Below are 13,293 nucleotides of genomic sequence, written 5' to 3' on the forward strand. Positions count from 1 at the left end.
ATTTTCATTTAGGGTGCTTGTTGTATTTACCTAATGATTGGAATTTTTCTTGTTTAGATTCCTACAATCCCTCTTCAGATGTCCCTTCTTTCCAAAATTATAATACTTCATATTCTTCTTACTTCTTGATTTTGACCTTCCTTGATTTTGGCTCCCACTTGAGCCACATTCTGCTAACCTCCCTCTTGTCACCGCCAGTGCTACTGCTTGTTGTGAATTTACCAACTTATCTTCTTTGTTCTTGTGCCAGTTTTCCTCTTTCAGGACAATAGTTGCAATATCATCAAAACTTAGATAGTCAGTGAGAACATTATTTGTTAGACTGATGACAAGTTGATCATACGAATCAGGAAGATTTTGAAGTAGAAGTTCAACGCATTCATTTGACTCTATTTTATAACTCAACAATGTGAATTGAGAAAATAGAATATTTATCATGTTCATGTGCTCCGTCATTAATGTAGACTCTGACATTTGAGAGTATACAACTTCCTCTTAAGGAAAATTTTGTTGGTGATTTGGCCTCGTACAATTTGGTGAGATGATCCCAAATCTCCTTTGTCTTTCTTTTCCTTAATGTTTAACAATATACTATCTGCAAATGCTAGATGAATATTTGTAATAACATTCTCATCCATCTCGTTCCACTCGTTATCATCTGTGATCTTCGTCAGCCTTTCATCGATGGCTGCAAGGCAATTATCTTTTCTCAAGAAAGTCTCCATCTTCAACTTCTACAACAAGAGATTAGTTCCATTAAACTTCTCAATCTCAAACTTTGTCGTCATTACTTCTATCACAAACTGTAAATAATCCTCGATCGTGCCTTTTAATTCAGGTGCAAAATATCTAACTTATTTGCTGATGTGGAGGATCCACTTATTAGTGGCAACCACAGAGCATACGGTAAGTAAATATTACATCCAAAATTAAACCAGGCTCATATACCATTTATTACGAAAATAACTGTGACCGAATAGAGTAAGATCGCAACTAAAGTAGATTGAGAATAATAATAATTAAGAAGAATAAATGAGAGAATAACACAAATGATTTATGTGGAAAATCCCTAAACAAATTAAGGGAAAAACCATGGGAAAAGATAGAAGAATTCCACTATCTAAAATAGTAAGCTCTCTTGTAAGAAGAAACTCTATCTATTTTATCTCACACACTTGTTGGAGATTTTCTAATGGTTTAGGAACCATGGGTCTCTACCTATTTATGGCCCAAAGAAACTCGGGCATCAAGCAAATCCAATGACTCCAAATTGTCCTTGATAGATGTGAAAGATCCAATGGTTCCAACTTAATCTTTGATCAATGTCAAAGATCTATAGGCCACAAATTGATCTTTGACAAAGTGTAAGATCCAAAGGCCCAAAATTGATTCCAAAAAACTTCTTGAATAATAAATAAGCCTTCTTGAAAAATGTTGATTATTTAACATATACCATCAACTACCATATCCTGAAATCGTCGAATGTAGTGGAATTGGATAACTCATTATGCACTCATAAACATAATGTCCACCACAAATCTCATTGGTGTTAACATTTCGTCATTACTGGTCAATAGATGCATGACAGTCATATTGTCCGACTTTACCATAGATCATTAAGAATCAACATTTAATCAAAATAATATTATATATAAAAAGTCTATAGAGTAAAAAAAAAACTATGGGACAATAACATTTTGCCAACTACCATGCTTTTTTTTCCCTCTCTAGTAAATGATAAATATGTTATGTTTTGCCTTTTGTGAAAAAATGAAATTTCTTCTAAAAGGGGTCCCATATATCAGAATTTGAAATATATTTATGTGTAGCCTAATACAGCTTTTTTAATGGTATCAATACAGGAAGGACATGAGAAGGGCAGCTTTCACTAAAACTTGTGAAAGGCCATTTCCCTATGTTCATTGTATTCACATTTAGTTAGTGTCAAGTTTCTTTCAACCTCTTTTTTTCCCTTCCCACTTTTTCACCTCATATTCTAAAAATATGTTAGCTAACTCTTTTAAATTATTGTACTCCTAGGTACCTCAACATTATTTACCTTTTTCCTCTCTAAATTTTACATGATCTTAAAAAATTTTAAAATAAAAACAAATCATTTGAAAGCATCATTAGTTTACAAATTTAGAACAAAAGAGCATATGATAGATGAAAATTAGGTTCATTAAAGCTAACCAAATTAAATGTTTAAACCATGTTTGGGATGGTGTCAAATCACCCATCAACCTGATAGTTTAACTTAGATCATGAGTTACGTTAATATTGTTAATTATATCAATGCTTCAACGACACTCTCCTTCACTTGGAAAAGTAATAACATATTATATATAGGGATTCCAAACACACGATTAGCTTCATGCTTTGATATATATCGCATATTAAATCACCAATCAATAATCTAAAATTTTAAGTTAATCGTATGAACCTAATTATTATATGATGATGATCCCACATTGGAAAAAAAATCAAGAAACCCCATGATCTTAATAAAATAGATGGACTACTCATTACATTGTCATGATTTTGATATGGAACTCACATGTTATCTAACATTATGTCATGAAATCGACAAATTAAAAGAAGAAAACGTAAAAAGGATTTACATGGTTTACTTACAGTATGTTAGCTATTACGTTCACAAATAGACCAAAACGAGACCCACGTGCTTTAGTTTACTAACAGTGTATTAGTTACGTCTATGGACAGAACAGGACTGACGTGTTCAATCATTCGAAGTTTTTCAGATAACAGATTCAAGACAATTTAACATACTATATCGAAAGATTGATTAAGATGAAAAAGGTAATATATAGTATACTTATAATATTAAAGTGGACCACTAGTTTGTCATAGGTAGAGCCCAAACATGGCAGAGGCTAGGAAAGTGTGAACTGTGTATGTATGTGTTTGTGCTGTTGCACATATAAATATAAATATACATACATATATATATATATATATATATATAAATATTAACCCAATGGTGAATGGATGGATTTTCTCTCTCAGTTTGAAAATTAGCTGAGTTTTAGAGAGAGAAATTAAAGGCCCACCTTATATATAGAAAGGCAAATGGTCCTGTGTGTGTGTATATATGATCTTCTGCTGTCCTTTGAGCTTTACAGCCTGTGTGAGAGAGAGCAATGAGAGACAAAAGAAAGAAAGAGAAGAGGGAAATATTTGCAATTTGGAGATTTGAAGTTTAAAATGATTTCATTGAGAAATGACTGAGACTAAGTCAAAGGAAAAAAAGAAACACGGGTTTTATAAACAATCTCCTATAGCTTAAAAATACTTAACTGCATCTAGAGTATCATCTATCTTTGTATTTTTTATCAAATTGTCATACGATAAATTCTTCTTTTCTTTTCTTTTTGAAATATTTTTAATAAGAACGGGATCCATAAAGATAGATGTTATTCAAGACACACCTAAGAATTACTTATAAACTTATTTGTTCGCCGTGAATATTAAGATAAAAACCTAACATTATATTAGTCGATTTGCCTCTCACAATGCCAGTTTCACCTGTTTAAGAAAATATATAATTTTGCATCAGGTTGATGATTTCGTGAAGTAATTAATTAGAATTGTGTTTCTCCTTCTTGATTTTGTTTTTGGTTTTATTCTTAAAAAAAAATATTTCTCTATTGCTGTATGAATGATGAATCCATTGGATTTTATATTTATATACATACTCTCTTAATCTTAATTTGAAAATGTATTTTTAATTAATTGTCATACATAAGGCCTAAAACATTATTTGAACTAAATGTATATAAACTACATTAGTAATGGTATGTATTAAAATTTTAAAAATCTATAATCGCTACCAAAGAAAGCTTGAGGGTAATTATTTTAAATAGTAAAACTGATAAAAATATTTTTAAGTATATCAAAATACTATTATCTATGAGTGATAAACGTGATAAACTGCGATAGATTCTATTTGAAAATATTTGATGTCTTTTTTGTTTGGAAAAAATTGTATTTTTTGTTCCTAAATTTTGGGAGTTCTTATTTGGTCTCTAGGTTTTAAAATAATATATTTAATTTATGAGATTGGAGTTTGATTTCTATTTGGTCCCTAAGTTTTAAAATGTTACATGTTTATTCTTGAATTTTGAGCTTTGTTTTTATTTCATCTTACTTCAAGATTTACATTTAATTTAACCTTCCTTTTCACCAAATCTCACTTTAAGTTCTTGGTTTTAATGTTTAATAATCAATTTTTTTAAAAAAAAAAAAAATAAACTTAATTTGCACTAATTTTTCATTACTATTAAATTTAATTAAAAAAATACATCATAATTAATATAAATTAATTAATTGAAAGTTAATCTCAAAGCGTAAAGTGTGCATTATATTAGTAAAAACTCAAAGTTGAAAGTATTAAACATTCAGTCCTAGGAACCAAACGAAAACTAAACTCAAAACTTAAGAGTAAAAATGTAATATTTTAAAATATCAATAGACCAGTTAGAAACTAAAGTCGAAAGTATTCCTAGATAAAAGTGTAATATTTTAAAATATTGAGACTAAATAGAAAGTAAATTTAAACCTTAAGGACCAAAAACTTTTTTTCAATTTTTTTAAAAGAATATAATCTCTTTTTTTCTCTTCTTTTATATTCATTTCTTCAATTTGTCAAAAGCGTAAAGGGTGATTATCAAGAGCTTCCTTCCACTCCACCGGTAAGTATTTTCTCCAGAAAAAATACACGAAGTACACTCATATCTATGCATTATACTCTTATCACACACGTTATTAACAATGAATTAAAATATTTTTTAAAAAAAATGTCATATGATAATTTATGATTATATTGGACAATTTAATAGAATGTATTAAGATAGGTATAGTCCGATTTTCTTTTTAAAGTATTTTTAACTCATAAGAAAACTCTCTATAATATTATTCTACAATTATTGGAGTGAGAGGGGAACACAATGTGACCCTCATAATCTTTGCTTCTTCTTGGGAGCAAGCTGTGTTCCTTTTACCAAAAAAATATTTATTTAATAATATGTATTTAATTTTTTTTTTCTCTCTCTCTCATGAATCATAATGAGAATAGCATGCATATTTGTACTATTAAAAAAAATTAAAAAAATGAAGAAAAAAAAAAAGGCCAAATTTGATCTTCCCCACACTATCAAAGATTTTGTCTCCCAAATTCAAAATTTCTCACCTTTTGGCTTTTCAACTTTGATATGCCAAATTCTTCCCCTTCTCTTTCTAAGTGCTCCATTTTAACTAAAACCCAATATTGTCTCTTTTTTTTTTCTCTATTCATCTTCATCATATGCCCTTTCTCTTTTGAGAACATTTTTTTTTTTTTTTTTTTTTGCATTACTAAAATTCTTGATAAGAGAAAGGTTAAGGTTTTATTATTATTGTTCTTATTATTATTATTATTATAGAACATGCAAAAGAAAGACAAAGGCTAAGATGGGTCTTTTTTTTTTTTTTTAATTTTTCCTATTGCTAAAAGAAATGAAACAGAAAAAGCAAATAGAACAAAACCAAAAGGGAATCCAGCCATTGAGAACCCACTAGAAATTTTGCATCATGAATTGACAAGAAGGGACATAATTCCAAAAACCCTTTTTCTCTCTTATTTATATTTTTGGGTTTTGGGTTTTGGGTTTTGGTTTGAAGTTAGATGTGACCATTTTTACTTAACCCTTTTTTTTTTCTTTTGTAGTTATTGATGAGGTTAATATATTTATAAAAAAAAATGATAATAACAAAAAGGAACAAACAAACAGTCTATTATTGAATTTGCATGGTCTATTTGGTACAAAATTTTCTATTTTTGGTATTCCCCATTTTGTCTTTGAAGTTAATTTCTTTTTTATCACTTGCTATTCTATTGGTAAATTTTAGTTGGTGTGAAGAGGTGAATTTTCTATTTGAATTTCAAAACTTTTTTGGCTCCTACTTTTACTTTTTAATCCTTCTTATTAAAAAAAGGTCATTTTAATTTTTACCTTGTATTTATTGTAAATGATTGATCACTATCATTCAGAATTTTTTAAATGTGTTAAAATTTCTTCTACATTATCAAAAAAACAAGAACTTTTGCAATTCGACCTAGTAGGAGTTATTAGGTCAGACTTCTTTATGGCTTACATTAATATTAGTTTGAATCCAAAAACTTCTATCAATCAATAGGGGTGGAAACGGTTCGGTTCGATTCGATTTGATGGTCAAATCAAACCGCATATCAAATTCGGTTTTGGCATTTTTAAAAAATCCAAAATTTCTTTAAAGTGGATCGAACCGCATTTTTTGGTTTCACTGAGTTTTCGATTCGACTTTTGCGGTTTGAATGACCACCCCTATCAACCTATACATAATTTCAATTAGTTTAGGTATATATTCTAAACTAAGAGGTTAGAGGTTTGAATTCTCCCGATGTCTCGTGTCATTAAAATCTAATATTTAAAGAAAATAAAATAGTAATTTAGTTTTAAAATAAATACCAATATAGTAAACTAAAAGATTCATACCAAATTTAAAGTTTGATCCAAAACAACAAAAGAGAGACACTCTTACCACTAAAGGAGCTCAAGTTTTAAAAAGATGTGGAAGAAATAAATAAACAAAGTATAACTTTTTGGGGGGAAAAAATAAAAAGATGAGTCCCAATAACAATTTACCAAAATAAAAATTGACCTCTTTTTTTTTCTTTTTTTGAAATAATAAAAATTGACCTAGTAGCTTATACATTTGAATTTCATAAATATGAATTATTTAGTGAAGGCATTGAAACATGTGAATGACAAAAGGCAAAGGGCCATATCTAGGGCATTGAGAAAATAATAAAAAGTGAGAGATCCAAAAGCACAAGTGAGTTTTTGATCAATAATTTTAGTTGAGTGCATTTTTCTCTACCTCCCATTACCTATAACCTTTCATTTTTCCTTTTTTTTTTTTTTTTCAACTTTGATGTAAACATGCCTAATATTACAAATGCAATTCCCACTATCCCTTTTGTTATATATTAAGGATTGTTCATAGAAGATATGATTAATTAAAAATACATATGATGTGTGCCAAATGAAAAAAAAAAAAAAAAAAAAGGCAAATATATGATACTATTTTAATTTTGTTTATATAATGTAAATATATAAAACAAATAATATTGTAATCCGTCTCAAGATGTTCACGTTTGTATACATTATTCTACTCTAATCCATTTTTAGAAAGAAGTAGGATTAGTTTGCCAAGTGACAAATTACGAATGAAAAATTGAGTGGAAAATACGTAAGATGGTTGTAGCCTAGGATGTCTCTAAGTATTTTTCATTCAATAATTAATATGAAGACTAAATTAATATCTATCACTATAATTAAGTGTTAAGGACAATAAACCTTAGCTTATAAACTCATAATGGCATGATATTATCTACTTTTAGCATAAGTTATTTATGCCTTTACGTTTTGTTTCATTTAAGAAGGTCCATATCAAATAGAGACATTGTCGCTCAATTATATACTCATGATCTTCTCATTTTTCTAACGAATGTAAGACTTTATTGATGGTACCGGGTCTAAATCACTATGATTCAAAAAAACAAAGTAATTTCAGAATGATATTTTATATAATTAAAAATATGTTTATAGGAGTGATTTGGGTGAACATGAATTGTTTATAAGTGATTTTCATATATAACCATTTTATTGTTTGGTTTTAGCTTTTAAAATTTTATGTCGATTTTAAATAAGACATACCTATACCTTAAATTAAATTACTCATTTGTAACAACATTTGAAACATCATGAAAGGGGACTGACTGATTACAAAAACCCCACCAAAATTAAAATATGAAGATTTTTTTTTTTTTTTTTTAAGTTTGTTTATCTTCAAAACCCAATAATTATTCACAAGTCCCTTGCATTTTATAGTTTGTAATTAACTGTTTCTATCAATTAGTTTGAGTTCAATCATTTCGATGCAAAAAACAAACAAATGAAACAATAATAAATCACATGTAGTAATAATTAATGTTTAGATTTGGAAAAACTAATTTTAGAACAAAAAGTTAAGATTTGAGATTTGACCTAACAAAATACAAACCTCAAAAGATGAGTGTAGTTAGAAGACAAGAAGATGACAAGAAAAGAAGAGAACATATAAATGATGGGGAGGGAAATATAAATAATGACTTTATGAGGGGTATGGGGAGAGTATACTAAAGAAAGAAAGAAACACAGAAGTAGTTCTCCAGAACTGAAAAAACAAAAGCCAAAAAAAAAGTGCTTTGGGAAACTTAAATTAAAAATAAATAAATAAAGATGAAGAGTTTGGGGTTGCTTCAGAAAAAGGTAAGAGAGATTAGGTTATCATAAAGTGAGAATATGGTCTTCTCTTCTCCCTCTACAACCACTCCCTTCTGCCACCCAATTTAATCTCTTTCTACAAGGTCAATTCTAGAGAGAGAAACCCCTATAGGAGTGAGAAAAGTATATTGCCCCCTCCACATTGACATTAGAGGTTGTTACCACTTATCTTTACAATGATATGATATTACTTTAAACATAAGTGTTCTCATGATTTTGTATTTGATTTCATCCAAAATGTCTTGTAGGTAAAATATATATTTTTTTTTATATGATAACGAAAATACTAACCTACACATAAAATTCTTATAATAAAAATTACTATCCAAATCCAACATAACTCAACTAGTCATTTGAATTTTCTCGTTGTCATTGTAATAAAGAAAAATAATAAGAGTTGTTATTTGAAAGAATGAAGGTTTAGGAAACTTAAATGTAAATAATATGTAGGAGGGATGTAGTTGTATATAGAGTATAATTTCTTCGACTTTTGACCTCGAAATCAACTAACAATTTTGATTGCTATGGCGGGAGAGAGAGTATCCCAAATTGGTCTGCAACACAAATTCCTAAAACGACCAAAAATTAAGAAACAATAATAATAAAGAAAATATCCATAATGTATTGGTCAACCTGAATAATATTATGAAATTAATCCTTGACTATAAGGGTATGGCCGACATTGTGTCCCTCCTCCCACATGCAAACGAAAAAAACAAACACACTCCCAAAATCTTGTGGCCCTATCTAACCTTCCCTTTCCATTCTAATTAATGTCACTCACCAACATCATTAATCTTTGTTTATCTATATATACACAACAACAAGTCAGTATGAAGAATTCGAACTTTTGATCTTTTTGATCGGATTTATGTGTCTTGATCGAAAGTATGTATTTTAATTGGTTGAATTTTATTTTCTGTTTGTTCTTTTTTAGTACAACAAATATGGAATATAGAGATTTGAATATCTAGCAATCTGGCTTCAAGAAAATGATGCATATCAATTACTATTGAATAATGGTCATTCTTGTGGTCACTATCTATCATTTTGTTGAACAAGTCAATAACCAAACAACTATGTAAAATGATCCCATTTTCCACATTCATTTACATGATATTTATATACTATAATAATCAAGGTTTAAAATCAATTTTATATTTATAAAAAATTATATAAAATATACTCTTTTAATTCCTAAATTTTTAAAATTTTGCTTAAAGGTGTTTTGAAAATTTCTTTATTATTATTTTAAATATTGCAACGACATTCTAAAATCAAAATGTTAACATGTCAACAAAAATTTAAGGAAGGGTAACAAAATAAAGAGGAATATAATAGAAGCAAATACTCATGAATTTCATCATATACAACATAATTAGTTAGCTATAGAAAGAGAAGAACAAGAACAATCTCTCTCATCATCATCATCATCATTTCATATCTCAATATTTCCCTCCTTTTTGTGTGTCTGTTTTTGTCTTTGCCAAAATGCCATTTCAAAACAGGGGAAGGCTAATGATAATGAATCTCTGCAAATTTGGTTTTAATTCAATACTTTCATCGAGTGGGTCTGATTCTTTTGGAAGAAGAAGAAGAAAAATGTGTATATGCTGACACAATTGTCCCCATTTCCCACGAATCGTTGGAGCTTTCACAGCTGAAATCAGCCTCTATTACTCCATTTGGGCTCCCTGTTTCTGCTTCTGTTTCTGTTTCTGATGATTCTACTTCTGCTTCTGATTCTGCTTCTGCTTCTGCTTCTGCTTCCACCTCCACATGCTTCCTCTTCATTGATCCTTTTGCTTTTGCCTCCATTATCACTTTACAACACTCCTTCACTCTCCCCTGTTTTCATCAAAACCATCATTTTAATTACAATTTCCACTCTTTAAAGCTTTTGAGTTATTGGAGGTTTAGTTTATAGAATGAAAGTAATGTGATGTAATGTACCAACATCCAGTTTTGTGATGATAACTTTATTTTATTTGCGTTTTTGTTTAAAGTGAATTTGAAGGAATGATCATGATTTTAAAAATGAATATGGTCTAATTAAGCATAACTCATAATATAAAGGGTTAAATTATCATTTAGGTATTAAAAAAAAAGGGAAAAAGAAAATATCACATGTAATAAAGTAATAACAAAAGCCAAAACTATTACTTTTTAAAAGTTCGATGACAAAAATACATTTTGAAATTTTTGAATACAAAATATTCACTTTTTCAAAACTCAACAACCAAAAGAGATGTTTAAAAAGTTAAAGAACCAACCAAAATAAATCGAATGTAAAAATTCGTGAAATTAATTTATAATGTATTTCGATATAAAAGTAAAATAAAAAATACTTTTAGTATATCTTAAACAATACCTATCTTCATTCAACTATCCTATCACGATAAACTGATTTTTTAAAAAAATATATTTATTTAAGTAGATTGCACAATGTTAAATACAAATATAAGTTTACATTTCATATTAGTATTTTTTTTTTCTTGGGAAAAACCACGTGTAACATGTTTATTGGAGTATTTTTAGTAAATATTTTCGTAACATATTAATCGTTTCTCAAATATTAGAAAATTATCTATATCCTTCTGCAATAAAATAAGACAAAGTTCTTATACGTTTGAAATGAAAAATAAAATAAAAATAAAAAAAACATTTCCTTCTTTTCTTCCTCTCGAAGATGAGATAAAGAAAGAGATTTTGGGGTTTTTCCATAAAATATAGAAAATAAAATAAAGGGTAAAAATTTGGGGGGGAAACCTTGTTTATTTTGAGGGCACTAAGAAGATGATCTTGAAACTCCTCCAATGGGTTACAGTTTCCCATCTCTTCAACAACGCTTACCATTGTTGATACCGCCATTACAGAGGGAAGAATCCCTACCGATCTCGAATCTGTTCAAAAGTAAAAACTAAACTCAACACCAAAATCCAAACAAAATGAAGCTTTCTTACAGCAACAAAAATGGCGGATTTTTAAATTTACCAGAGACGAGAGAGAGAAGAATACGCTCACAGCGTCTAAGAAACTCTCTTTGAATGTACTGATTCTTCATTCCAAGCCCTTTCATTATAATACCCAGAAACGAAACAGGGGTTACTGGATGCATCTTCCATTGCAGAGCAGTGAGCACCAAAAGCTCCATTCTCTGTATCGTTTTCGCTTCAAAAATGTACTTTGAATCCTCCACCTGCAAAAATTATCAAATGGGCTTCTTTAAAAACCGATTTATTTTAATGGGTTTCTCTCAAAAATCTTTGTTTCTTTATAAAACCTGGAGATCTAGAAGAAGAGGGACACGAATTTCTTCGAATTTAGCAGCTAAAGAGATGCAAGTTACAGCAAGAAGTTGAAGCATCCATGGCTTATCTCTTTGAAAATGAGGACCAGAGAGGATTCTATCAAGGTAGTTAATAGCTAAGAGAGCTGTGAGAGAGGAGAAGCCATAAAAGGCATTAACTTTAAGCAACCAGTCGATGGCCTCCGTTCTAGCGAGAGACAGAGCATTATCTGTTTGAATCAAGGTTTTCAAAACGGCGCCGGTTTGGAGATTCTGGTCGTTTTCTTTGGACAACAAATGACTGAGCTCCTCGTCTTCGCTAACAAGGAAATGGGTTGTTTCTTGGGAAAGAGGGAAGTCGTTGGTGCCGCCATTGTTAAGGAAAATGGGATGCTCTGTTTGATGGTGTTGTTGTTCAGTGCAGTGGAGGAAGTCGAGGAAGAAGAGAGAGCTATGGATGCGTTGGGTTCTGTGTTTATTTGAGTGCAAAGCCATCTTCTTCTTCTTCTTCTTGGAAGAAGAGGATTGAGTTGTGTAGAGTCATTATAGGAAGGAGAGGAAAACCCCCATTTTCCCCCTTTTTCTTTGTTTACTTTTTGGTTCTTGTTCTTGTGCTTTTTAGTGTTGGGGATGGAGGAGAGAAAAAGAGAGAGATACGAGATGAGTTTTTAGCAGAGTGAGTTTCAAGGTTGTCTTTTTTATACAATTTTTATACACTAGAGAGACTAGAGAGAGAAGAAAATTTATTTAATAAATGTGGATTTGAAAATATATATGTTTGAAATATTTTTTAATTTTCTTCGTGCATTTAAACGTGTAAAATTATTAGTCATATTGTGGTAGTCTCCTATAATAATTTTGATGAAAGGCGAGATTGTGAAAGAAGAATACTTTATCTATACAGGTTGGCCTATAGACAGTCTTATTAATAGATGTCACTTGATGATTTTGTAATTTTAGATAGATACAAGATACTGCAAAAAAAAATTCAAATTGGAGACAAGAACCATATTGTTAAATAAAAATTAGGATACATTAATAATAATTAACATATACTTGTTCATTTGAGATTGAAGGTTCAAATTCTCATACGCTATTTGTTGTACTGAAAGGTGTTCTAAATGTGGATTACGTATGTGGAGGATAGTTCTCTACAAGTTTAATCGTGTTCGATGGTCGAATGGTGATCTGATAGTCATATTAAATAATTATTTTCTTATTAAGATCTCAATTTGTTTACTCTTAGATCAATTTGAAGGTTAATAAAAACAAACAATGGTGTTAGAAAGTGGATGATAGTATTTTTTTACCAATGGATGTGTAGGGTAAAAAAGTAAAGTGTTGTTTGTTTTGAATTGAAAGAGAGGGAGAAATGGATATTGTGGTTTGGGTGTGTTTGTATTGGCACAAGCATCTAAGATATTATAACAAGCTCTTTGTTCTTATGGTAACCAAAATAAAAGAGGCTTTTTTGAGTGGAAGACTACTTTAGTTGCATAGGATTTTGTTTTGTGTATTAAAGTATATTCTTTGAATAACTTCTTTTTCTAAGGGTAGATGTGAATATTCAACCTTTTATTTGTGATTCATTTGTTCTTTAAAAAAAGAACAAAAGTAATTTAGTTTATTAGATATATG

The 13,293-nt window shown here is 29.5% G+C and overlaps 1 protein-coding gene across 1 annotated transcript; it reads right to left on the reverse strand.

Moving 5' to 3' along the window:
• Nucleotides 1-9,681: 9,681 nt before the first annotated feature.
• LOC120077663 (cyclin-D3-3-like) lies at nucleotides 9,682-12,370 on the reverse strand. Its single transcript, XM_039031616.2, has 4 exons — nucleotides 11,650-12,370; nucleotides 11,361-11,565; nucleotides 11,136-11,269; nucleotides 9,682-10,214 (listed from the first exon to the last, which is right to left on the reverse strand). The coding sequence occupies exons 1-4, from the start codon at nucleotides 12,148-12,150 to the stop codon at nucleotides 9,927-9,929; spliced, it is 1,128 nt and encodes a 375-aa protein (XP_038887544.1). The 5' UTR covers nucleotides 12,151-12,370; the 3' UTR covers nucleotides 9,682-9,926.
• Between the last annotated feature and the right edge of the window lie 923 nt (nucleotides 12,371-13,293).

The sequence above is a fragment of the Benincasa hispida genome, chromosome 5 (assembly GCF_027475165.1).
Source record: "Benincasa hispida cultivar pf3 chromosome 5, pf3_genome.v1.1, whole genome shotgun sequence".
NCBI lineage: Eukaryota > Viridiplantae > Streptophyta > Magnoliopsida > Cucurbitales > Cucurbitaceae > Benincasa > Benincasa hispida.